General features: G+C 30.6%; 1 protein-coding gene across 1 annotated transcript; it reads right to left on the reverse strand.

Annotated features, from left to right (window-relative positions):
- Window positions 1–317: 317 nt before the first annotated feature.
- On the reverse strand, window positions 318–25,705 carry LOC129960305 (glycine receptor subunit alpha-3-like). Its single transcript, XM_056073642.1, has 9 exons — window positions 25,540–25,705; window positions 13,702–13,796; window positions 10,778–10,845; window positions 8,759–8,985; window positions 6,864–6,946; window positions 4,342–4,476; window positions 2,908–3,029; window positions 2,277–2,501; window positions 318–1,942 (listed from the first exon to the last, which is right to left on the reverse strand). Exons 1-9 carry the CDS (start codon window positions 25,611–25,613, stop codon window positions 1,775–1,777), a joined length of 1,197 nt encoding a protein of 398 aa, XP_055929617.1. The 5' UTR covers window positions 25,614–25,705; the 3' UTR covers window positions 318–1,774.
- Window positions 25,706–27,173: the final 1,468 nt, after the last annotated feature.

Consider the following 27,173-nt stretch of genomic DNA (forward strand, 5'->3'; position numbering starts at 1 on the left):
CAAGGTATGTTCAAACATTTTATTGTTTTACATTTCATTTTTACAGTTATGCGAAGCATCATAGCATCAATCATCATTATTACATTTTTATTAAATTTGATTTGAAGTTTGAAAAAGTGTTGTAACATCATAGCTGATTCATAGTTTATAAGTAGTAAAAAAGCATCAGCTTCATATTTATTTTAAATTACCATGATAGTTTCTATCCTTTTAGAAGTGCTATTAATATTTCAGTGAATGGATTTGGAAATATATATAAATAATTAAATAGTATTGGTATTTCTGTTGAAATGCTTAAAACTGTTGATTAAACTGTTGATTAGCTATAAAATTATTAATTTTACATTCTTTGTCTTGCATTAAAGGAATTTTTGAACTTTTATATGAAACAAATACCTATTTCATGCTTCCGCATCTGGTTGGTTTAAAAATTCAATTGCAGTATTTTCTTTTCATTGCTCACTGTGTGAACTTAAATCATAACAAAATTGCATTTACATTAGAAGAACGGATTGAATTCTCATTCACGAGTTTCAAAGAACTGATTTCCAAACTCAAAAATTCCTCCAAAAGTTTTCAATTATTTAAGTTGGAGCAGGGAAATTTGGCATTCACATTTCTTGATTATTGAACTTTGATTGAAAAAAATAATAATCTAAATTATTTTTGTTCGTTTCTCTCCTCTTTTAATGAAAAAATTTGAAATTTTTATATTAAAAAAAGTTTACATGCAGTTGCTGATGTGCTTCACAATATGCTTCATTCTCTTGTAAAATTAGGAAAGTATTTAGTATCCATTCTTTAAAAAAAAAAAAAAAAGTCCTGTGAAGTTTTTTCTGTGTGTATTATTTAAAGAAGTTATTCGATTCACAAAATTTATTGAGTATTGAAGGTGTCAAATGTATTTTCTCCGTCCGTTTCAGAATGAAATCTGTTGTCTCTTATATGAACTGCAATATGAAGGATGAGTGCTTGCTGCTTCATTCGTTTAAGCAGATACATCGCTTTCCTTTCATATCAGCTATATTCAGAAATGGCTACGGGTAATTGTTTCAGGTTATATATTTTTACAATTTAGAAGCTTCTCATCTCCCAGCTCATTTAAAATCATATTTGGGAAACACTGTATATATTGTTCTATTTTACTACCAGATATTCGTTACGATTAAAAACAAAGAAATCTTCTTTCTTATGATTTATTGCAAAAATTGTTGTTCTTACTGTCTTAAATTGAACAATCCGGAATACAAGATCTTACAAAAGGCTAAAAAAATTTATTTGCATATTTTTGTATCTTTCCTTTTCAGATATCATACTAATGTATCAATGCGTTTGTTAACTTGTATTTCTGTTGGATCGCTTATTTGTCTCCACAGATATTACTGATAGGCGCCATTGCCCTGGTTTGTCGCATAATTTAAGACAAAAAAATCAGTGTGTTTTAATTTCACTGAAATTTCGCTACATAAACAGAGCAATGTTATCGCATTTAAATTATCATTACTTTTAAGCAATTTTTGTATTGTTGGAAATATTGCTCATATCTCTGATTTTAATAAGTAATAGTAAACAGTAAGTGAAGGCAGTTTTAAAGATGTTTTATAGAAAGGAAACTGTATTTCATCATTTCTTTTATTCGACGAGTTGATTTTAATCTTTTTTTTTAACATACGATCTTTGGTTGGTTTAATTTGCAATTAATTCGCTACTCCCATTTCATATTTATCTCAGTTTTCTCAAACAGTGTTGAAATAACTGGTATTATTCGGACTGATTACAGTAAGCCCACATAATACACCCAGTATGATATATTTAAGATGATAAAACTTAAGGGGAAAAGTATTCTTGAAAATCGGTCAATTTTTATAGCTTTTTTTCGGCGCTTTTGAACAGGTGTCAAACCAGCAAGCTTTGGTTGAAGATTAAAAATCCGAGTGTTATCCTAAAAAGGAAAATAATAATTAGAACATAAATTTTTACAGATAAAAAATATAAGTAAAGGGAAGAAACTTGTTTGCTTAAATGTTGACACGTTTTTTCACCCTCTGCTATTTTTAATGAAAGATTTAGTAAGTAGAAAACCATTGTTAGTTATTTCCTCGCTTATGAACTTTTGAATTTGTATTGCACTTTTTTTTAGAAGTATATGTTTGTAAAACATATTTAATATAGAATTCGGATAATTTTTTGTGCTTGGATTACTAAGTTTTCATTTTTTAAAATTATTTTGAATATTTTTTCCAAAACCTGTAGAGCACATAAAAACGAGTACTTACGTTGTTCATTTGTCTAAAAGTAGCTTGTTCATCTTCAAGTACCACATTGACCAAAGCATATTCCATAAGAGAAAGAAAAACGAAAAATGTGCAGCTTGACATGAAAATGTCTATTGCTTTGATATATGAAACCGGTGGCAAAGAAGCTTGACTTTTTGCATGTTGAGTAGAAAGAGTTAGTAGGCTTGTTACCCCAAGTGTGACTCGAGCTGGAACAGCTTCTGGCTGCAAGAATTAAGGATAAGTTTCTGAAATCATTTATTCGAAAAGAAATGGTCTATGAATATTAGCTAACTATTTCCCCTTTCCTTTTGCTTATTTATCTAAGTTAATTCCTATATAAATTGTCTTTCGACACGTTTTTTAGCGTACATTCAACTGCAAATTTTTTGTCCTTATCTTTAAGAAATTAAACTAATATATTTTTTAAAAAACATATTCTGAGTATATATATAAATTATTATTATTTTAAGATTCTAAAAAGTAAGTTTGAAAACATTTGTAAATAAAACAAAACTTCAATTTGCATTTTGATACAGTAAAACTTTTTTTCAGTAAGTACAGTTTTTGGTATTGATCTAAAAGATCGCGGCTTAAATTTATATACATACACACACACACCAGTACTTACCTTTATCCAGAATGAAACCCATGACATAATGACAATTAAGCACGTTGGAATGTACGTGTGGAACAAATAGTAGCCAAGACGTCGTTTCAAAGTGAAAATTACCTGAAGACATGTGAAATTTCCTACGGAAATAAAATACATCTTTATATGATTTTGTTGTAATCATCTTTATTACTTTTTATTTAAAAAAAAGAGGGGGAAATTGATTAAAGAAAATGTGCGAATATAATATCATATGATAGAAAACGATTTTTTAATTTCAGTCTTAAATTGAGGTGGGGTAGGGCAGAATTGAAAATTCTAACGTAATGTATCTAAATTATTAAAATATTGATAGAATATCATTCGCAATCATGAATTTGGGCTAGACAACCAAAGTGGAACACTTCTCTTTGAGGAAAAATTAAAATATTTTGGTGCTTAACAAAATGGATTGGAAGCAATAATTTTGACTTATTTTTTTGTGGAAGATATATACCGAACGAACTTATAACTTTAACGCGTTAATGGTGGGAACAAAAGAGAAAAAGAAGAAAAAAAAACGCTATAAAAGGAGGGGGTAGAGAGAGATGGATTCCTACATTTTCTCAGAAATTGAGAATGAAATGGGTGTTCTTATTTGACCTAATCTTATGAATGCTAACGTTTTCTTAAAAGATTAACTGAGCAATTCTTGTGCATTCGTTCTTTCAAATATTCTATGGATTACAGTGCTGCCTTCACTGGAGTGACAAAGATAATTCGTAATTATTAAGTAGATATTGAGTGATTTTTCAAATATATTATTATTTTTATGCGTGGATAAAAAGTTCAAAATGGCTTAATGTGCTTGACAAAAATAAAGGTACAAATTATAAGGAAAAAGTCTGTAAACTTCGTAACTTATGCGCCGTTTTAGAAAAGTCACAAATTGACGTTCTTCCATTCAAAACTTCCTTTTCCCCACAAACTGTTTTCTTTGGATTCGCTCTTTTTCAATAATTTAGTTTTAAAATTCTTACGGGTTAATCACTGTAAGAATATTAAACTAAGTAATAAATAAATTATTTAACTTGTTATAATTTAATTTCTCATCAGATAAGGGAAATCTTTAATCATAGAGGAAATAAATATATCTTGAAACTTATTTATAGTAAATCAAACTGTGAACATTTTATTTTGTTGAAATTCAAAAATCATAACATCTGACTCTGAACGTTAGAATATCCAATTAATAAATATTTAAACGCAATTTTTTTTGGTGGTGGGGAGAAGTAAGTTTAAGCTTCTAAGGAAAACTTGCATGACGCAACTCATTTCTGAACTGATTTACAACCATGGCTTATAACTTAAATTAATTTTAAGAAACTCTTTTAAACTTAACTTTGATAAACTAATTTTACAATTAAAACTATTAGTTTTTGAAATCCGTTGTTTTTGTTTTTTTCACATTACCTGTCGAATATACTTGAGTGCAATCTCCTCTCTCCGTTTTGACCAAATCCAACTGCGGGAGTTCAATGTTCTCATCAACAGCCAATGGCATAGTTTCTTCCCAGTCAAATAGCAAATCATCAGTCGTATAAGATACTACAGAGGTAACAAATTCATTTACTTCAGAAATGATTTAGACCAAAGATAATAAATAACTTAATACAACACAGTCATATGTCATATATACAGGGTGTCTCAAAAACCTTGACCACGACTGTTATTCCTTAAATATTGATCACTGACATATACTGTAAATTACAAAGTTGCGTAAAAAAAGGTGCAAAATGTTATGAAATCGATTAAAATTTTCAGGGGATTAAACTTCAAAAAATACAACATTTAAATTTTTATACGGATCCCTACAAAAAAAAATCCCAATGAATAAAATGTGCCCTATCCTTTAATAAGGTCATGTACAAAATTTCAGAATTTTATCATGAAAACTCTCAAAGATATGTTAAAACAAAGGTGATGAAGGGTCAATCACAAATTAAAATGCAAATGTTTATGGCTTCAGTGCAGATGACTCGACGCAGCAATGTATCATAAGGAAATAAAATATGCGTTATATCTTTAGATTTAAATACAAATTTTAAAATCTATGCTTCCTGAAAAAAACTTTAAAATTTTGTATCATGAATTACAGAATATAAATTAAAAATAGCGCAGTCAATGAACTTGTAAAAAAAAACTTTTGTAATCTTTCCTTCAAGTTATTATTTCTACAAGTTTTAATACTTTTGAACCAATAAATAGCAAAATTATTATTTATTTATTTATTCAATCATTACTTTCATTGTTAATTTGTGTACGACCCCTAAAACACGAACATCCGACATGATTTTTCCTCTTTGCGAACTCATATCCAGGCATCGAAAAGTGGTTTAAGTCAGTATTTATGTCATATCTTTGAGACTTTTTGTGATAAATTGCTGAAATTTTGTACATGCCCTTTTTAGAGGATGGGGCACATTTTACTCATTGAGAATTTTTTGTACGGTGTCCGTATAAAAATTAAAATTTGGTATTTTTTGAAGTTTAATACCCTGAAAATTTTAATCGATTTCATAACATTTTACACCTTTTTTTACGCAGCTTTGTAATTTACAGTATATGTCTATGATCAATATTTAAAGAATAAAAGCCATAGTCAAGGTTTTTGAGACACCCTGTATACTCATATAAACACTATCTTCTCAATTTTCTGATTTAGAAAGGTTTCAAACAGTAGCGAAATTGGGTATATGGCCACTTTAGTTTCAAATTTCAGCACATTTTTATCATGTTAATGCTTTATGTTTCATTAATATTTCTTATTTTATCTGATTTGTGAATATCTACTAGTTTACATTTATTCATTATGACTCCGAATTGCCCGGAGTCTACATTTGCACATTATGTTATTGAAGTAGGTGTTCGGTTTTATAAATATTCTAACAACTTAGTAAACGTAATGAAACATATAGGAACTAATCAATTATACTTGTTAAACTGTTAATATTATTCTAATATTTTAACAGTCGTAGAATCTCAATAATATTATCTTAATTTTTATCATTTTTTAATATCACATTTATTTATTTGGCAACTAAGAAAATATATTTAATCAGTTCGATTTTCTTGCGGCCTTCTCTAAGCCTGCTGGTACAAGGCGGCTGCCTTGTTGGAAATCTGTCATTGGCTGGAAGTTTAATAGCATCAACCATGTAAATACAGCAGATACAATATTGTTACGCTTAAAGCATTAATAATTCTTTGATGTAGTCACCAACGCTATATGCAACATGTTTTCAGCTGTATGGAAGACTTACAGTATTTGAAGCTGTTTTGGTGATGGTTAAGATGAAGCTGTCTAAAAATACTTGGAACACTGAATAGATGCTGGACATTTGTATCCGGGTAGACACTCTTGACTGATTTTTTTTTTTCTTCCTTAGACCTGGAACTTCATCTACTCCTATTTAAACTGCTGTGGTTATAATTTGATTTGAGAAGAAGGAGCCACTTCATGACATTCTTTACTGAACTGTTCTAGAAAAACTGTTCTTAAAAGTAATAGACCGTTATATCCGAATCTTCATCAGAATTGGTGTGGTTTCAGGTATTCTGCAATTTCTATATTCCTGGCAACACCACTCTGGCAATCGCATTGATGGACTAGATACATGTTAATACCAATGTTGTATCAGCGGAAACTATATAGTTGCCATTATTAATATTTCCAACCCAAAATATTTGTTTCAAATTTAAGTCTTGTCTTTACTAATCACGCCTAGGTGTTCATTTTAAGTTTTAGGGTGTAATTCTCATTAATAGGTGTCTTATTACAGCAATCATTTAATCTTATAATAATAGAAATTAAAAATGAAACTGCCATTGTTTAATCAAATATAAAAATTGTTTGTTTGTTTTTCCCTTCAGAGACAATAAATTCATTTATATCATTCTATAAATGTATAAGAATAGATAATAAAAAAACTCACAGCTTTCCATTTGTAAAGAACACGTCTGCGTATCATGTGGATAGGTTGCAAAATTCATAGCACAAGACAATGTTAGCGTCAGTCTAAAGAAAAGGAGAAAAAAGGTTTGTAAAACACAGTAAAACAATGTAATATCTAGACTAAAGTAAAAATCTTTCAGTCTATCTGCTTTGTGCGTGTTTATGTCCCTCCCCTCAAAAAAAGACTATTGAAATCTATACACACAAAATAATAATAATAATATTTGAATAAATATGAAATAGTCTATGAAAAAGCAAGGAATAACTTTTACAAAATTTGCCTTTGAATGAGTTGTATGAGTTTTCTTTATCCTAATTTGTATGAATTTTGTGTCATACAAATGTGCTATTTGTGTTCTCAAAATAGCCGAGTTATGAAGTTGAAAAATCATTCTGAAAAATTTGGAATTTAAAACAAAAACAAAAAAAAAAAACTTTACATCCTCTTGAATATAAGTTTTTTTAATGATTTTTTAATTATGAATGAGTAGGAGTTTGTATGAGGTTTTTTTTAATTATTTAATATAAGTATTGCTGACACCGAAAAAAATGTTGATTGTATTTGAAAATTGTATCAACTTTCTATGAAACGAAGTAATCTTGAATCATTTTCTTCTTTCTCCACTTCTGGTCAGTTATCCAAATACTCTCACAAGCAAATTAAAATATATCGTTTTATAGTCGAAGCTTAAGGGTAATTCTCCCAATCTTTCTGGAGAAATTTGAAATTGTGACGTGTGTGTGTGTGTATTAATCTAAAAGCATCCGGAGCTTTAGATCACATAACGTACATGGTAATGATTTAATTAAATTACCATTAACTAATAATATCTGTTAATGAGTCCATAATTGGCTCATGAGTGCCCGGGTAATTTTAATCATGAATAGTTTAAAAACAAATATAGTTTTCAAAATAAATTGTTGATTTTTACAAGCATTAATAAGTGTCTGAGCTTAATATGCAGTGATTTCAATAAAAACAACAACAAATCATTTCTTAATCAAATTAAAGCAATAATTTCTAATTCAGCCGAAAATTCCTCGCATATTACATGAAGATAATGTGCAAAGGCAGAAAACTCTCTCTCGTAGCAACTTTATTGATTCAGTATAAATAGCGTGATTGGATATAACTGATTATTTAATATATTATTTAACTAAGAACCAATGTTAACCAATTAATTTAATTTTTAACCAAAGTATTGTTCTTTTTGTTGTTGTTGTTTTGTGACTTATAGCACTTTACAATCCCCCTGACAGTTATCTATCAGCGATTTAAGCCGAGTGAGCGTCTCTTGTTTTTTCAGTAGCGCCAACTAGGGCTAGGGGTACGACTTAGCTACTTCATGCGTCACATTCGATTGCACAACCCCTTTTTACAGGAGAACACATTTACACACCTCACAGATAGAACACAGAAGAAGAACAACCATGTCTGAACCGGGATTCGAATTCGGGACGCACTGTGATTTTTAAATTATAAAACCAGATGAATTCTCAAAGTATCCTTATAAAGGTGGCTTGACGCAAATAAGCATTAAAAAGATTTCCTTCTATTTAACGACTTTTCAAAATAATTATCTGAAGTCCTTTCAAGCGCAAATTAAATTATTTATTATTGTTTTCCTGTTTTGGAATCTAATCTAGCCATAACAAAGGAATAATAATAATAATAGGAATGTGAAACTGACTACAAGGTAATTATAGTACAAATAGATTAGTTTCGTTAAAGAAGGGTAATCTTATGGTTCAGTGGTGCAATGTGTGTACAAACTGATACTCGCAAAAAAAAAATTTTTGCTCTTACGGCAGTTTTATTGCACATAAGAAAAATGTTATGATAAAATTACTAAATGAATCAATAAGGATACTCACTTCACCATGTAAAGAATATCTTTGTTTTGATACAGCCACACATAGTGATTTGGAATCGTCATTGTTTGGAAGGTAACAGACTTGGCGTTCTTGAAATAGGAGTCCGGCCTCCACATGTTCTCTAACCACTGGACTTCCAGGAGTCTGTATTCAGAAGTCATATTTTCGGGTAAACGCAAGCGGGGGTCTTTCCACGTTTGAGCAAAAAATATATCAGCCGCATATGTCTGAGAATTATAAGGTTTATAAATAACATACCTAATGAACTATGCATGAAATTTGCAATAAAATACGAGATACACCCAAATGGAAATCTGATTGTGGTTCTAAAGTCATTATTGCAAGTGCTAGAACTACGAGATTTCTTATAGATGACTTGTCATTAAATGAAACGAATGAATAGATGACTTGTCATTAAATGAATTAAATGAAGTTCCTCAATGCCGTGGAATCCTCTTAAATGCTCAGCCTACATTAGTCCAGTATTTGAGGGTAGAAGTTACTGTTCGTTTCAGTATCCCGAGACTACCACTTTTCAACGACTCTACTTCGCTAAGAGGTGAGACGTGGAAGGATGAGCCATTTCCAGAGTTCTTTGTCATTCTTTGACCTTGATTTCCGTCCCATTAGATACTTTTTCATTCAGCTGTTTTTCTATACATATGTGAATGCCGTGTCATTTAAAACCTTATTATTTTAATTCAAAATTACATATCGATATTTTGTGACAAAAAAGTGACATTTTTCAAGTGACAAAAAACGTTTTGGGGAGTGGCATGAAGAATATTTTATATAATATCACTAAATGTGGCCGAGATTATCTTCCGTTGGTAATCTCAAAATGTTATCAAAAAATTCAATAACAAACAAAAAAAGTGTTTTAATATAAAAATTGTTATTACTTTGTAAAAAAGTGAATTACCAAATTTTAAGAACAGAAATCGTCCATTTATTCATTATAATTTAATGATTAGGCCTTTTACAGTAAATAAAAATTGCTTTAAAGTATTTTATTGTGAATTAGTATCTTCTTCCAAGAATGTTAAGCACTATCCTCAGTTTTTACGCTTCCCAGTACTCGAATGATTCGAGTCCACCTTGTTGTTAAATGTAAAGATCTCTTCCTTTCATATCTCATCTCACCCCTATTTTGACTAAACAAACCCATCATGACGCATGCGTAAAAGTGTGGAGAGCTTTCGAATCCGAAAACGAATAATAGTAGAATTGTCATTTACAGTCGAATATAGAATGCTTATGGGTTATATGTCATGCGGTACACTTTTCCAATGGAGTAATTATTCTAATCACTGACATGTGAGCGCAAATTGCATGAGACGAACAGGTCAATCGCATTTAAGAGGCGTTCCTACGACCTGTCCTTCTGCAGACAGGGCACATTTTCACCCCTTGCCCCTCTCTTGTGGCTTTCCGGGGTGCTTTGATGTCTGTCCAGTTTACCAACAATTTATCGGTACCTGGATATACATCAAAGTACCCCAGAAAACCGCAAGAGAGGGGAAAGGGGGGGGGTAGTGTGCCTCTCTGAAGATTGACGGGTCGTTGGAACACTGCTTTAGTCATTCATGACAAGAATCCCTAATATTAAATATCGATTCCATTAACATATGTTGACAAAAACTGATTATAGAACGCTCAACTTATTTAGAGGAAATAGGGTATAATGTTACTTGTTTTGTCCCTTCTATTTTATTCAAAGTCACATCGCTACTAACCGTTTTGCATTATATTTCTTCTGACATGCATGAAAGAAATCTAAAAGTTCTATCTACAGAAACACTATCCAACTTTCATTTGGCAACGACATAAATTTACTAATTATCAACCTATTTAATGGAAACATCGGAAATGATTAAAAACTTTTTAGAGTCTTTAAAAAGAAATAAAAATGATTTCAAATAAAACAAAAATATATTTGTAAGTAATGTATAATAGATATTTATTCATTTAAAATGTCTTTTTAGAAAATTTCTTTTAAACATTGAAAAAATACTTTACCATAGATCCTTCATTGATGGAATCTAGACCCATTACAGTTACATGAAAGAAAACTTTGGTGGGTTTGCCTGAAATTAAAATAAAAATATTTTAAAATGTGATTCATTAAAAAGCTTTTTCAAAAATAATTCGGCGATAATCTGGTTGATGATTACTTTCTATCATCTTACATAAATATATTCTTTCGGAAATGAGCAGAAACCCTGATTTGGAGTTCTGTTTATAATGTTAAACAGAGTTTTAAACAAGTAATCATCATGAAAATAAAGAAATGGTGTGTATTAGAATTACACAATGAGCTAAGCTGCACATCAACCTCCAAAGAAATCTTTACTGATATTTCTTATAAAACATCATCATCTCGCATCAGCAAATCTGAAATTTCAATTCTGTATGTTGGATGATTCTACATTTCTCTGTTTTGAACACTTCACAAATCTCTAATTATCGGAATTGCCCGAAAGTCAAACATATAGGGAAGTCTTGCATACATAGAGCCACAGTTTATCCTTAAAAAAGTATCTCTTAATAATAAAATGTTTAATACCACATTGCTGAGTTAAGTTTAGTTATATTAACGTCACTTTTAAAGCAATACTAGGGTTCTGTCGGCATAGGCTTGCAATTTCGAACTGTGGTCAGATGACGAAGACGAAGGGTGCACGAATATAGTAGATTTCAATCAAATTTTGAATGGAATCCGTGTGAGAGAAGTCTGTCTATCTGCCAATCCTTGTTTTATTTAAAAACGATAGTTAGAAAAACCATAGAAGGAAGACGAACGAAAATAGTTATATAGTTTTATCTCCATATTTGTGAATCGGTATCAGTTTTGAACTAATTCCCTCAAATGTTTGACTGTCAATCTGTCTATTTCTGTATAAAGCTGGAACTCAAAAACAGCAAGCTAGATCAGTGAATTTTAGCAGTGGAAAAGCTGCCTGTCTCTTGACCTATGTGTTCTTTTGCTCATGAATGTTGTAACTCAAAAATGCAATGAGATAGGAATATGAAACTGAATGTTATGTAGTCTTAGCACTACAATTTTAGATTTGTATAAAATTTTCGACTTAATAGGCCCGTATTGCGCGTTCAGATTTCTTTATTATACAACGAAGTTAAACATAAATCGTGACATACAGTGGCATGATTATTCTTTTACACATGGACACTGTAACTCAAAAATGCAATAAGATAGGAATAAATTAAAGATTATTCTTTAAGTAAGGTCCTTTTGTTTATTCCTTTTCAAATTACGCAGTTTTCGTATGTTTCAAATCTAAAACGACTGACTTAGATCTGTAAATAATTCCTTGGTAGATTCGTTTTATGACATAAAATAATGCTTCATTGTGGGAAAGGTAATATGATAATTTCAAATGACTGCTTTATCTTCACGTCATTCTCCCTAAGAATCAATAAACATCAGTATGAAATATTGAGTTTAACTTTACTCAGAATCAGATACTATCATTGGTCTGATGCCAAATCAGGAAAGGAAGTGTCACTCTCTTTACCAGACCACGGTTTAAAATTATGAGATCTTTCGCTAAGAAGCCTACTTTTTGTTTACTAACGGAATGTTAATATTAACTAAACAAACTCTAAAGCAGAGTTTCTTCAACTGCAGATCACGAATTAATGTAGTGATATTTAGGAAAATATTGGAATCGTGAAAAGACTCCCTTGGATTTTTTCTTTCGGAATTTTCAATATTTCATTGGATATATAAGGCGATAGAATATTTAAATACTTTAAATAATAATTTTTAAATGAATATCCTTTAAATTCGCTAGATCTACCCATGATTCATATAAACATAGCATAATTGTATTTTTACACCTATAAATAGGAATAAAATTATTCGCAAACATTAGAGAATGATGCAAAAATTACAAGGAAGCCATAGACTTCTCACTCGTTTTATGGATTCTTAATCAATACGTCAGCACATTTCCAAAACAAAAGATGCCATGAGTTAGATAGAACAACAAAAACAGGTAAGGGGCTCTTCTTTTCTAACCCCGAGTTTATATTTCAGTTGAAAATAAGGTCCAAAAAATAAAAGAAAGAAAAAAAATCACCCAAAAAGGCGACACAAATTGAAAAGTTTAAGAAGCCTTATTATAAAGTTTTTTAAAGTTTATTATGAAATTACCACTTTTTGTATCAAATTCGAAATTAATCACAAATTAATTAATCACCACATTAACAAGTGTAAAGTTCGCCAGCATATATATGAATACAGAAATGTTAAAGTTTACATGCCATGCGAAGTATTTATAGTGAAAGAATTTGCCAAGAACATACGATAAGAAAGTTTTACTATCCGGAAAGAAATGCACAATTTTGTTTAGTCAGTTGATTTAATTATATTTACGTATGTTTATAAAGGAACAAGAAATTGAACGGAGCTTTAATCAAATGTCAAGAACAACACCTGATCCTGCACCTTCATCTTTGAACTTCCACACCGCATTAACAAGAGAACATTCGACGTGAGAATTAATGTGCATTAGACAGACATGCACAATGGTTCATTGATGGAACCGTGTTGTGAACCTCAAATCTTAAAAATAAAATTCTTAAAAAAATAAAATTATAGTTTTTTGTTGATATAAATAAACGAATATTTTTTTCCCTAGATTCGTTTATTCTGAAATATCACATAAAAAGTTGATATCACAAAATATAAATATTTCGAAAACAAAAAAAAAAACCCTAAAACTCATACAATGCAAGAGTGCTCTTGTCTCCATATTATCGTCTTTTTTTAATAAAATTCTCCTTCTTTTTAAGTTTTCTGTATTTAGTTTTTTAATAGGTTTCTAATTTGGAAGCTCTTCAACATTTTTTTTAAAAAATGGAATATTTTAGTATCATTTTAGTTAGAATAGAGAAAACTAGAAATAGAAAATTCTTACCATCTTTCTTAGGTGGTTTCATTTTGTCGTACATTTTGGGATCTTCTGGTAGAATGTCATTGAAGCTAAGACCTCCTTGAATTGAAGAAAGAGCTCTAAAAGGCAATAATTCAAATCAAATTCAAGCTTTTCCAAGTCAGATCTTGCATTTCATCTAGGGTAGTTAAATACTTGAAGGCCTTCTTTGTGTATTAACAGGCATGAACTTTTAACTCATAAACATATTTGACTTAGATTTAGGAAAATATTTGGGTTCTAATCCCACTTATTTATTTAAATCCAAAAAGGAAAATCGTGCCCTCTTATTTTAGTTTCACTGAGGCCCATTGTACATATTCGATTTGTGTCGGGCAATCGTTAGTGGCAAAATGTTGCAGAGGTATTTAGCGAAGTGAACTACATTGATAGCAACTGAGTACTGCACACATACCTCCGGCGACGCAAAAATGTCGGACAAGTAATCAGCGACGGGTTTTCATAGCATTTCACTTAATGTCGGAGGGAAATCGGAACAGCATCGGAGGCATGTACATACCATTATCCAAATGTCATCAATGCACTTAGCGTCGATAACTGCTTCTAATAATGTTTGTCACTTGTAACTTAACCGATACAAATAGTATGTGTACAACTTAAGTCCAGTTGCCGTGGCCCGTTGTCTTCTCGGATATGGTCGTAAATTTGCCATCTGACCCATTGTAAGATCACTCTTACATGTGGACATCGACCGGAAGCTTCCCGTAAACTGTCGGTAAAATGAACAGATATCAAAGAGCCTCGTTTATTCACAATTGAGGGGAAAGAGGGCAAAATGCGCCTGATTCTAGTCGCGCACAGGCCATAGTAACGGGCTTTACCGGTATGGGAGTAAGCTGCCTTCCTGGAGGACCTACCGGCGTAACTATCTCACAGCTGTATTTCACTTGAAAGCAACATTTAACCTGCCTGAAGCAAGCAAATCATCTTTAAAACCCACATCCGCTTACTAGTTAGCGAATAATTATATTGTTATGCGCACGCCCAGATATTGGAACCCATAATTATCTTGCTTTGATTCGTATTCCTTAGCTATGTCATACTCATAAGACCACTGCTACATCTGGAAAGCTATTATCAAGTTATGGTATTTCATTAGATGTAATGTTACTCCATTCGATGCTTATCTTAAGCAGCGTTCACACGAGGCCTATAATTGTGCGCAATAGAAGACCAGCCTGCCTCAAGATCACGTGACCGCAATGGAACAATAGCAAACAATTGTTCCGATGAGACACCATTTAAAATTGTCCCATTGAGGTCACGTGATTTTCTTGAGGTGGACGTGACTTTTATCGTGCGTAATAGTTGGCCACGTCTGAATGCTACTTTATGTTTTAAAAAGGTGAAAAATCATTTAAAAATGAATGTTTACTTTAGTACTAAGATTTAATAGTGACACAAAAATCATATCATTCAAATGAAACATATAAAATATACATAAAAAGGAGAATCTGTTAGAAGAAAAGTTCACTTGTAAGCTTTTTAAAAACAATAAGAAAAAAAAATTTAAAAAAACACATGATTTACAGATACACGCATGATTTAAGGATGATTAGTTATTCTGCTGCATTATTTACATTTTAAAAATGAAATTTATAAATGTGGCAACCACAGAAAGGAATTATTTGGATATAGCACATGAAGCCTTTTATTCATTGATTAGAAGGACATAGGGTACAATTACGAATCAAGTTTTTAATTCATATTTCGCAAATTTTAGTTTTAGTTAAAAACAAAAGTTAATAAAACAAAACTTAAATAACAACTGTAATAAATTTATTATAACAATATAGTTGAAACCAAAAAAATCTCCTTAAATAATTTTTATTATTAAATTTTTGTTTAATCATTCCGTATTTTCCATAAATAAAAGAAAGGCAATTTGAGAGATGCAAAGTGAATTCTCATTTTTATAAATATTTGATTTTTAAACTAATTTTTGATTCCACAAAATCAAATTTGAATGTTATTATGTTAATTTTTACAAATTCCTCTATGTTGCAAATTTTCTTAGTAATTTGTTTATGTGCGTAAAAAATGGCGTAATTCATTTTAAATGCAAAAATTCTAATTCATTTTAAATGTGAATAGTTCACTTGAAATCTATTATGCACAATGTACCATAACTCCGTAGGAAATAATTATGAGAAAAGAATGGTTTGCAACTCGCTTAATTTTCATTTTCAGCAAAGTCAAAAATTCATAAGTATGTTAGCGCCATCTATTGACGACTGAAGACAATAAAAGTTTACTTCAATGAAATATTAGATGAGCATGAAGTAGAGCTGCTTTAAACAACGATTGCTTTTTGTGCATTTCAGTTAAATTTTCCCATTTCGAATAAAAAAAAAATCTTGTATGCAGAATAGGAAACTATAAATTTGTTAATGAGCGCTTAAATGGGAAGGAGACAGATATTTATAAAAATTAAATCCTGTAAATGAAACTTGGAATTAGAGACTTGTTACTGATTGATTACATGATAACGCGATTTATGACCCGTTTTGCAGGTACCATGTAAATGTTTTTTAGCAAAAAGTTTAGAAAATCGTGCATAAAAAAGAAAACGCGAGAAGCGAATTTCGAGAATTTAATCATATCATATAAATGAGTGTCACAAACCAAACTAAAAGGGGGAAAAAAAATGTGTAAAAGCAAACATTAATGTTATTGGCAGGTTGAAAAATAAAGAAATTTACTCGATAAAATTTAAAATCAAGAGCTTTATTTTAAGATTCACTTACCAATCGAGATACCATCTAATCGTCTGGACCGCCAAATAGAGTGCCTTGGGTTAGGGTAATTTGAGGCAAAATTAAGGCTCACTTACGTATCGAAATATAATCTAATCAGCTGAACCATCTTAGCAAACTTGATTATCCTGGGGCTAAAGTAATTTGGCGCTCCATGAGAACCGCAACTAAGAATTTGAACACCTGTAGCCCAACAAAAAGATCTACCTAATAGAATAACTAAGGAGCAAAGAAAAAAAATCACCTGTTCTCAGATTGACGCCTTACAATGTGACAAATATGCACCTTCTCAAAATAGGATTGAGCAAGTCAACATTTGCAACACTTGATAGTATACTTGAATTAATTTAATGGTTTCCTTATAAGAATATTATTTTTCTACTCTATTTTATATATCTATTTAATACAGAATTACAATAATATGAATATTTAAATTAATATAATAATTCATCTATAATTGATTTGGATTTTATTTAACTTAAGATTATTATTTAACTTTAAGTTTTTTTAAATATTTGTCTACATAAATTTTAATTCATAATCTAAGAAAAATTCACGTAAGAAAAATTTTACATAGTTAAATAATATGATATATAAATTGATATAACTATAATACGTATAAGTATATAAACAATCTGCATTTTACTATCCAAATCAGATTCATTATTATGATATTCAATTTCAGCTTACAACTATATACTTTATCACTGATAAAGTTTTAAATCTCTATTACTCATATAGCTTACTGCTCATTGTTGGTGTTCAAATATTTTTGAACCTAAGTACATGGTTATGCAATATTACAAAATAGGTAATTGCCTGGTTGCAAATCCAAGTCATAATTTTAACATATTTAAAATCATAATTAGATCAATTTTTGGTTTAAAATAAAAATAAAATCAGTATAGTAAATTTATACTGGTTGCCTTCGAACAATGCCAACCCATCGATACTGCCCCGTTGAGCGGGATGGGAGATACCTGTCATTTCACTGGATTTTTAATGTTCGTAATTATGTGCAATTGCAAAGTTTCTTATTCTGCTCTTCTTGTACGTGGAGAATCTAAAAAAGCTTTGAACGGTAACAACAAAAAACTATTGGTACTGATGCCCTGCCCTCAAAATTAAAACACGCAAAATGAAGACAATTATTGGATATTAGCCTTGACTCCTCCTATGCATGTATGAAAAGGTACAAAGTTGTAGCACTGGCTTCTTCTGTACAAAAGAAATAATTAACATCTATATACTGTGCAGCCGTCGTCTATATTTTAGTTAAGAATGTTGAGTTGGAAACTGCACTCGATGTCCTTGAATCGTATCTATTAACTCGTTTTGCATAAACACCGATAGCATGTGTTCTTTGGAGATCTTCTCTCATTTTTATTCTCATGAAGATCCAGTTGTTATTGAAATCTTAGTACCTCTGCATAACAGAGATTTTAACATTTTATTTTGCTGGATTCCTAGTCAAGTGGGAATTACTGGTACTGAGCAGGCTGATCATGCTGCAGAAACTTTTTCCCTCTTGCAGGGCAGAATGTAAGGAAATTTATTGCATTTTAGTTTTTTTTTTTTTTTTTTTTTTTTTCCTCTATGGCCGGAAACACAGGATCTGTAGATCCAGAATAAATTGCATTTCATTAAACCTTTTATTGACTTGAGACCAATTTTGCCAACGTTTGGAGGAGATATGAAATTATCGCCTCTGTATTGGGCATATTTGGATTACATATAAGCACCTACTCTTCCGAGAAAAGGCACCTATATGCTTCACCCGTGCCGAAACAACAGTTCATCACATTTTAAACGAATGCCCAACTTTTAACATTCATCGCAACCATTTTTTTTTTTTTTTTTTTTTTTTATTCATTTTATGTAACTCTCCCTAAATTGCTGGAAGAGAAGTACCATACAAACATTTAAAAAAAAAATTAATGCTAAATACCTTTTATCTTATATTTAACTTCTTCAACAGTTCCAAATTTTTAAATATCATAGTTCTTTTTATGTAAATGCCTTCTTTCGTTTACATTCTTATTTTAGCTCTTTTGTTTTAGTATATGCATAACCATACTTAATTTTATACAATGTTTTAAAAAATTAATAACGCTCTGTTTTACTGTATGGATGGAAAAGTATGGCTAGAAATGGCTCTTGTGCCAAAAGAATCCAAGTCAACTAACCAACCATATCTACTAACTCACGATTCACATACTATTACAATTATTTTCACATTCCCTTCTTAAAGAGATAGAAAGCAGTTGAAGGGGTCTTCATTTTGATCTGCATAGAACTGTTTTCGGCGCAAACTAAGCAAACACAACTCATACCCGTGACTTCAGTCAGAATGAACTGGACTGAATCATAGCTATTGTTGCAGTCTCCAGACAATCCACCAACAGATTCGATAATTTTCACACATAATCTTGGATACTTTGAAATTTATCTATCTTTTGAAAGTCGCCATTTTTATCACCTTCACATCCTATTATAAACTTATGAACAAATTATGAACTCTTTTATACTATCTTCCTTATAAACTTTCATCGACTTTGTGTAAAACTCACCACATGTATCACCAAATTTTTTGTAGATTTTTCTCAGTAACTTTCTTTACCATAAAAATTGTTACAAGAGTATAGCACAAACATTTTTCAAAGCTCTTTTTCATGGAAGTGGCTGGAGCATGCGTGGAAATGTTCAAGGTCAATATACACCAATACAATAATCTTTATTTTATTGTTTGAACTTTAAGGAGAGGGCGCTAGTTCCAACCCTTTTTTATCATAGTTTGTAAGGTATTTAAAAAGCGGTAAAAATCTCGCTTTGTTTTAATTTGTTTGAATGATCATGTTTGGATTATTTTGGTTAATTATATGAAAATGAAACTAGAAACAATGAATTGAGCTTTACTATAATTAAGTTTTTTCTCTGAACAAGGCATTGTTGTGAAAAGAATGAAAATGCTCTGTACGAGATGGGTCATTTCCCTTTATTTTTCAAAGATTTTTTTTATTATTATTTTTTATGAAATAGGATTAAATCAATGCCGTCTTTCATCTGATGATATCCAGACTCAATACCTCTGCATTTATCTCAAAAGTTATTTTATTTTCGTTGATAATATTTTCTTACCTTTCCAAATAAAAAATTCGATTATCCGACTCGATAATAGATCAAATAATTATAGTAGCATTTTGGAAAAATGAGAATCGTTCTATAAAATATTTATTTCATTAATAGAAACTAGCTTAAATGGAACATAGCGAATAAGGACAGATTCATAAACTAGTCTACATGATTCTCTGATTATTAGAAACATCATGCAAGGTATCGCTTCTTTAATATCAAAAGGTCGTATGGCAAATTTGCTAAAATATTTATTGATACAAAACGTTTGTATAGATTAGCTACATCTACTTTCAAATGGTTTTATGATGTCACAAAATATCACATGTTACTACTGATTCCAGCTGATATACAAAATTTCTGATATTTTGTTGTATGTGGTTTTTGACATGCCACATTTTAATATAACAGCGACGATATGTTTATGTTTAAACGCGATCTTAAATTCGTATTTATTTTCTTATGAGTATCTTTTCAAAGTTCGATTTGATATTTTACATTTCACTCGTTTTTATACAATTCCGTCAGAAATTTGACTGCACCTTGTTTATTTTTCTCAGAGTAATTGAAATAAATTTGTTTAATGAACTTTTGGACTCCAGATAATCATCGATTTAAATTTGTACAACCAAACTTTTGTGCACAAAATCACAACAAAAAAAAACAATCGAATCTAATAAATCTATCAGAAAATAATGCTAACACACCACTAACCCCATTAAATATCATGATAAAGTGAATTTGTTTTTGCTGTACTAGATAATCATCGATTTAAACTTGTACAACCAAACTTTTGTGCACAAAATCACAACAAAAAAAAACAATCGAATCTAATAAATCTATCAGAAAATAATGCTAACACACCACTAACCCCATTAAATATCATGATAAAGTGAATTTGTTTTTGCTGTACTTATATTGGACAAAGTTGGAGGTGTAAGATGATATAGAAGGGCAATATTGTTGAAGGGAACCACTATAATCCCTCTTTGGTTAGGCAAGTTTTCTGATGCGGTTTCTTTTTTTGATGGGGGGGGGGATTATATATTAAAATAATTCTAAGGTAATACTCGGCATTAATGTTGAAAATGCATTCGCAACTAGAAGAACAAAATTTCATTTCAGACTCTGCTCGTTGAAAAATTAGTTTGTAAACCGTATTTTTTGATCCCAGGCTTTCATGAACTGTGATTTGATTGTATTTGGAAATATTTTCAAAGCTTTATATAATATTTTTATGAATAAAAGCAAAGCAACTAAGAATTCACCTATAATTAAAATTGAAGATAATTAATAAATTGAGATTTATCTCACTTCTAATTTCAAATTTTCTATCAATTTCCAGCGGTGCATTTTGAGAATGTATTGTGACCTAAGGAATCGCATTCCTAAACATACGTTTTCCTCTCCTTTACAGTGTGTTGAGGTTTCAATTGAACAAAATTATTTTCAAAAACTTTTACTTTAATTCTACATCAATTATCTGAGTAAAATACCATTTTTCTGAATGAATTGTAGCGTGGATTTTAGCCTAGAGCTGAATCATCGGAAACAGATAGTAAACAAAATTGTTAATTCTTTTTCTTATTTCAGGTTTTGTTTTTATTCCAGGAATGGCCAGATTTCAATATTCAATACAGTTACTTCAAAGTTTTAATGTTGTATGATTTCATTTTGACAAGATTTGTTTGTTCTATTCTTTGTTTTTAACTATTAAAGGTTCATACTGAATGAAATTTTTTATTTATTTTTCTTTAGTACCTCTTTAAGAAACGTTCGGTTTCATAAAAAGTAGTAGTTTCATCCAAAGATACTGGTTTGTTTGAAATTCTCATTTAAATCTTTAAAAAAGTCTGTTATGGTTTATTTTTTAAATCCAACCAATTATAAATTATTTTGATAAAACATTTTTTTAAGTCTTAAATTCAGCAAAATAAGAGAAAGAATAAAAATTTCATTACAAACAATTTTAGAATTTTTAGACGCTTTATGATTCATGTTTGCAAAAATGAAATTTTGTAGTCGATATTTTACTCATATTCATTCTCATGTTATAGAGTACAGAAATTTTGTATTTCTCAGGCTCTTCTTAAATTTTCAATAAATGCGATAAAAATTAAGTTAGCAGTGGTGGTAACATAACGAAATCAATTTGAAAAATATCAATGTTTAGTTTCCATAACATTTGTAGCCTTAAATTATGAAATATATTAAAGACTAAGAAGTAGAAGTTAATAAAATTTAAATGCTTTTAAATCTCTTTTTATTAGTGTTGTAAAAAATTGGGAATGATGCGAAAATCAAGCAGTATTATAACGAAATTAAGTCGCAATGTAATTATATGAAAGAAATTCTTGGATATTTATTGAAAATTAAAAAATATATTATAGATTAAAATTCCAAATTACTTAGAGTATTTCTATCAGCAAATCGCACTTTTATGGTTTTGTTTTTGCATCTACATTTTTGATAAAATGAAGGAATTTACGTAAGAAATTAAAACATTATAAAAAGACAGTAATTTAAAAATTTACATTTAAAATAGGAGTATTGCTAGAATGAGCTAGAAAATAAATATTCTAAAAGGGATATCAAATATATTGGTTATCTAAAAATTAGAATATTTATTCTTAGAAATCTAGAATATTGACTGAAGGTAATTTTCTTCGCAATGAATATATGATTGTTTAGAATATCGATGTAAACTTAAAGAATGCCTACTGATTTGTTATAGAGGTCTGCGTGTGGCATGTGCTACCGCACCAACATAAACGTGTTCCACTCCCCAATAAGGATTTGAAGTCATTTTGTAGCCACTACAAATACCATAAGAAATAAACACAAAAAAACTAGAAAATAATAATGAAAAATTTTTATTGGTGTATCAACGAGAAAGGATAATAATTTTAATAAAAATATGTCAAAATAAAAATCTTAAAAGTGTGAGGCCAAGAAAACAATAGGAGATGAAAACCACAAAAAATATCATAGGAAACAAAAAAAATTCTCAAATTTTTATGCTATAAAAATTAGAAAACATTATAAATATGATTACAATTACAATTTACTTAGAATATTTCGATCTTAGCCTCAGGCTATTCGGAATTTTTGTTTCTAATTTTTGATGAAAATTATTTTTTTTTTCTTACTTACTGATAAAAGAATTTTGTTTTAAAAGTTTTTAATATTTATTACTATGTGATTAAGTTTACAAAGGCTTTTGAGACTCTTTTTATATGTTCATTGCCAAGCGTCTCTCCTATAGTTCACGCTACTATCTAATTGTACTGAACCATCTATCTAATTAGATGACCAGCTTTTCTTCTACAATTCAGAGATAGCAAGAAGAGTCTTGTAATTAAATAAGTCATCCAAATATCAAGCTTGAGTCATGGCAGTAAATCTGTTAAAAAATTAATCATATTAGAAATATGAGGCTGTCTGAATGAATATTTTATTACATATAGGAATTTTCCCACCTTTCTACCTTAGGACATAAAAAAAAATATATATATATTCGGGTTACCAGAGTGAAAAAGAGATTTTCAGTTATTGCTTTTAGCTTCTATGGTAATTTTTAAAAGTCATTATATAAAATTATACATATTATGTTATTTATTATTGCATTGCACTTAGGTCAACCGCAAATAACTTGAGAACTCGAAATATAGTTATTGCGGTTTATCTTTTAAATCTTTTGTGGTTGCGTGGTTAAATATGTTGTTTCGGGTTTCGAGTTGCTGAAGGTAAAAACTTTTTCGTATGATTTATTTGTATGAGCAAAAGGAAAGAAAATTGACTACGCTCATTCATAATATAGATTCATTTTTAGAGGCCTTGCGAATGATGATGTAATTTTTAAAGTAGAAAAATATTTTTTCGTACAACAGCAATAAATTTGGAAACAAGCAACTATCAGTACAATAATGTACAACAATTTGCTGTTGGAATAATTAATTACAAAGAATTATTCTCATCTTATTAGGGCGTCAGAGGTGATCTGAAAGACCGAGGCGCTGCGAAAAATAATATTGGATTCTGGTATCTTTGCGTAATATCTCCCATTACGAACGGCTCATGCGCAGGACATTGTGGCATGCTTCATACAGAGGAGGAATCACCCCAATATTGTACCTAAGACAAAAGCAAGAACCTGCTTACTGTTTCGGCAACTTCTTTTCACCGTACATGAGGTGCCTTCCAGTCAGTAGTGAATTTCCGACTAGACAGACTAAACAACTACCTAAGGCGCTAAGTTAAGAGCAAGCAAGTTGATTTAAAAACTTTATTTTCCTATCTGCCAAATAAATAAGTTTGTAAAAATTAACAAATTCAGTAAATAATAAAGTGTTGGGCTAATATCAGCACTTAATCGAATATAATTGGTCGGATTCCTATATATTCCATTACGTTCACATAGTTATTAAAATATTTATAAACATCGAATTTCTATTTCAATAATATTGAGTATAAACGTGGATACCGGGCAGTCCGGAATCATAATAGATAAAAACATATATTTTCATTAAGTTAATAAAGTAAAATAAAAGATTATTCTAAAATAAATCATTGATATATTAAAAATATGCGGAAACATGAAACTTAAAAGACTATCTTATTAAAAAAGGATCTCGTAATCTCGTAATAAGCACTGCCTAGAGCTGCAAAATACTTAAATTCGACACAACCCCCAAAAAGATGACGTAATGATTGAGGATAAGCCTCAAAAAAAATTATAATGGGCTTCCACGCCTCATAAAAGCGGTGAGTAGACTACCACCATCACTAACAACAACAAAGGCAACTTGACGTCAGTTAACTTTTCTTTTGGAAGTATCACAAGTCAACTGGACAAAGCATAGTTGCTTTTTCTTCTCTTTCCCATTATTTCAGTTTATTCGAATAAACTTAACATTGATTCATATCAGAAATGCATTTTGTCATTGTTCGACGACAATAATACAATAATCCACAATGATTGCTTATATGTTGAAATTTCTCTCCCGCAGTTTTCTAATTCAGTTTTCTGTTTATACAGGATATCCCTAAACTCTTACAACAAAAAGTGCAATAATGATATTACAGTGTAAGGCGAACAATGTATTTTATATGAAAGTAAAGAGTTGTAATCTACTTAAACTGATTGAACTGGTAGTCTCACCAATATTCGCGCTATGAATTTAAAAAAAAACGGGGGGAGGGGGGAGAATCCACAGATGCATCGAGCACCAACTGCTTTATGTGCCTCCCTGATAAAAAAGAAATTGTTGCATATCTAGGAGGCAAGTAAATTAAGTCACAAATCCAGGCAGACATCCGCCAGTTTCTAGAATGTGAACTGCTCCCTGTTCCCACAAGATTTCGTCAATCTACATTTGAAGTCATCATAGTATTAGGCCCTGAAACGTTTCCATTTATTTAGAAGTGAATGAATGTAAACAGGAACTCTTAATTTCGTTTCTAAATAATAATCTTTTATGGCATTTCAACAGTTCATCTGCATTTTAATTCACATTTCCAGCATTATGAATGAATTGCTTTACTTAAGGTTCTGGGGAAAATTATATTCTTCTTGCAGTGGCCTAACATTGGTAAGTAGCGTCCAATGTATAATATGATATTCTCTGAAATGTCACATTTCGCCTTGCAAAACAAAAAATTCTACTAATATCTGTCTTTGCGGGCTTTTCCAAGATACGCAGCAGGGGCATTCAAACCTCCTTATACCCCAAGCCAAATGTATACGTGCTTTGTTCTATCACTTTTATTATGCCAGCTTTTATTATTTTTTATATTGTTGTTTCTATCCTTAAAAGAGTTGGCAAAACGTTTCGTGAATATTAAATAAGAAAATCGTAGTCTGTTTATCACTAGTGTTTTCTTGAGATTTTCCTGACTGTGGCATTTGACTTACCCATAGAGATAAGAGAAAATGAGTCCCAGTCCGAGCCAGAAAGGATGAGAGAAGATAAATCGAGGACGGATCATCAGGATGAGGGAGAGTGCCAGTAACTGTCAGGTGTCTCGGTTGATGCCAAGGATCACGTTGGAAATTGAAAAGGAAAGGCTGGTTTCTTCGTCCACCATTTAGGTAGCAACGTTTCGAAGGGTTTCGAGGTTTCCCTGAAAAAAGAATTTTGAGATATAAGCATCCCAGTTTTGAAAATTCTCACTTGCTTTTATGCACAGAATCAAATAAACTGCCTTTTCATTGAAAAAAAAAGATAATTAATTAATTATCCTCTAATTAATTATTCTCTGAAAAATATTATAAAAGGACAAATTATTATTATGCCCCAAAGAATCCCTGTTACTATTATGGGCCAGCATAGGAAACACTTATGTCTAATATAGGTTATGTGATTGAAAGCAAAACAGGCGAGTCTGAGTTTTCAAAGAAGCGAATATAAAATCTATACATGTTTGTTTCAAAAATAAAAAGCAATCATTCAACACAATGCAAGCCGAAACAGCATTTCAGCATCACAAATGCTATATCAAGAGCTTTGTATTCTTGAATTGGACAGAAAAAATAAACAAGATTAGACTGAGACTATAAAATCCAACTCTCAGACTTGGCACAAAATCGAAACTTTTTTTCATTATATGGGGAAATATGACTATTTTGGGTCTTGTCAAAACAAAAAAAGCAACATATAAATATTGGATTCAAGTTTAGTTTAGTTATATTAATGTTCAGCTTTAAAGCGACATTGCGGCTATTTTGGAACGGACCTCGTAATTTTAAGTCGTGTTCAGATAACGAGAACGACACCTGAGCTGTCACCACCCTCTCCAAACTTTCGCACTGCACCAGCGGGAAGATATTTGGCTCCGACAGATTTAGCCTGCATGAGACCCGAAGGTACAGCGGTTCTTTAATGTAATCGGGTGTCCAAGTGTGAAACCGACATCTTACCACGAGGCCACAGCGGCCAATTTCGCACTTACGAGAGAAAAGTTTGAAAAATACAACAATCAAAAGTTCTGTAAATAGCCTAAAATTCTTTGGAAAAGTTGAATCAATAAGTCTAGGTCAGTTATTAAAGGTTACTGGTCTGGCTGTATTCGTTCAGATGACATTAAGTCTCAAGTCCATCATATGAAGATTTGAGCTGCTTGATTTCTTAAATTACGTTTTTGAGAAGGGAAAAATACATTTAAAAAAATAATATGAAACCATAGCATAAGAGAAATAAAATACGCAACAGAGCACAAATATAATGACAAAAATGCATAGCTCTTTTGAGGCCACTGTCGGTGAACATGAGCAGTTGATATCTGCCTTATATTGGGAACATGTAGATTCTCCTTATTATAAAGATAATGAGTTGGAACTAAGGTTTAAAAAGAGCCAAAATGTTTTTCTATTATGTTAATATATCAGAGTGAGACATATCAAAATCACACGATTCCAACTTTTACATTTTGACTCTATTTAAATTTCATATATTATACTGCGTATGTTTTGAAGAGAAATTGAGCTGTATAAAAGATTAAGATTGAAGGGAAAGCATAATATAAAATACAATATTATAAAATACAACG

This window comes from Argiope bruennichi, chromosome X2 (genome assembly GCF_947563725.1).
Source record: "Argiope bruennichi chromosome X2, qqArgBrue1.1, whole genome shotgun sequence".
NCBI lineage: Eukaryota > Metazoa > Arthropoda > Arachnida > Araneae > Araneidae > Argiope > Argiope bruennichi.

Excerpts from the sequence above, each read along its gene's own strand:
- LOC129960305 (XM_056073642.1), bottom strand. The coding sequence starts at position 25,613 with ATGATCCGTCCTCGATTTATCTTCTCTCATCCTTTCTGGCTCGGACTG. Across the intron at positions 10,846-13,701 it reads GAAACCACCTAAGAAAGATG|GCAAACCCACCAAAGTTTTC; the intron begins GTAAGAATTTTC and ends TTTTAATTTCAG. Across the intron at positions 4,477-6,863 it reads TTCTTTACAAATGGAAAGCT|TATCTTATACGACTGATGAT; the intron begins GTGAGTTTTTTT and ends TTACCTCTGTAG.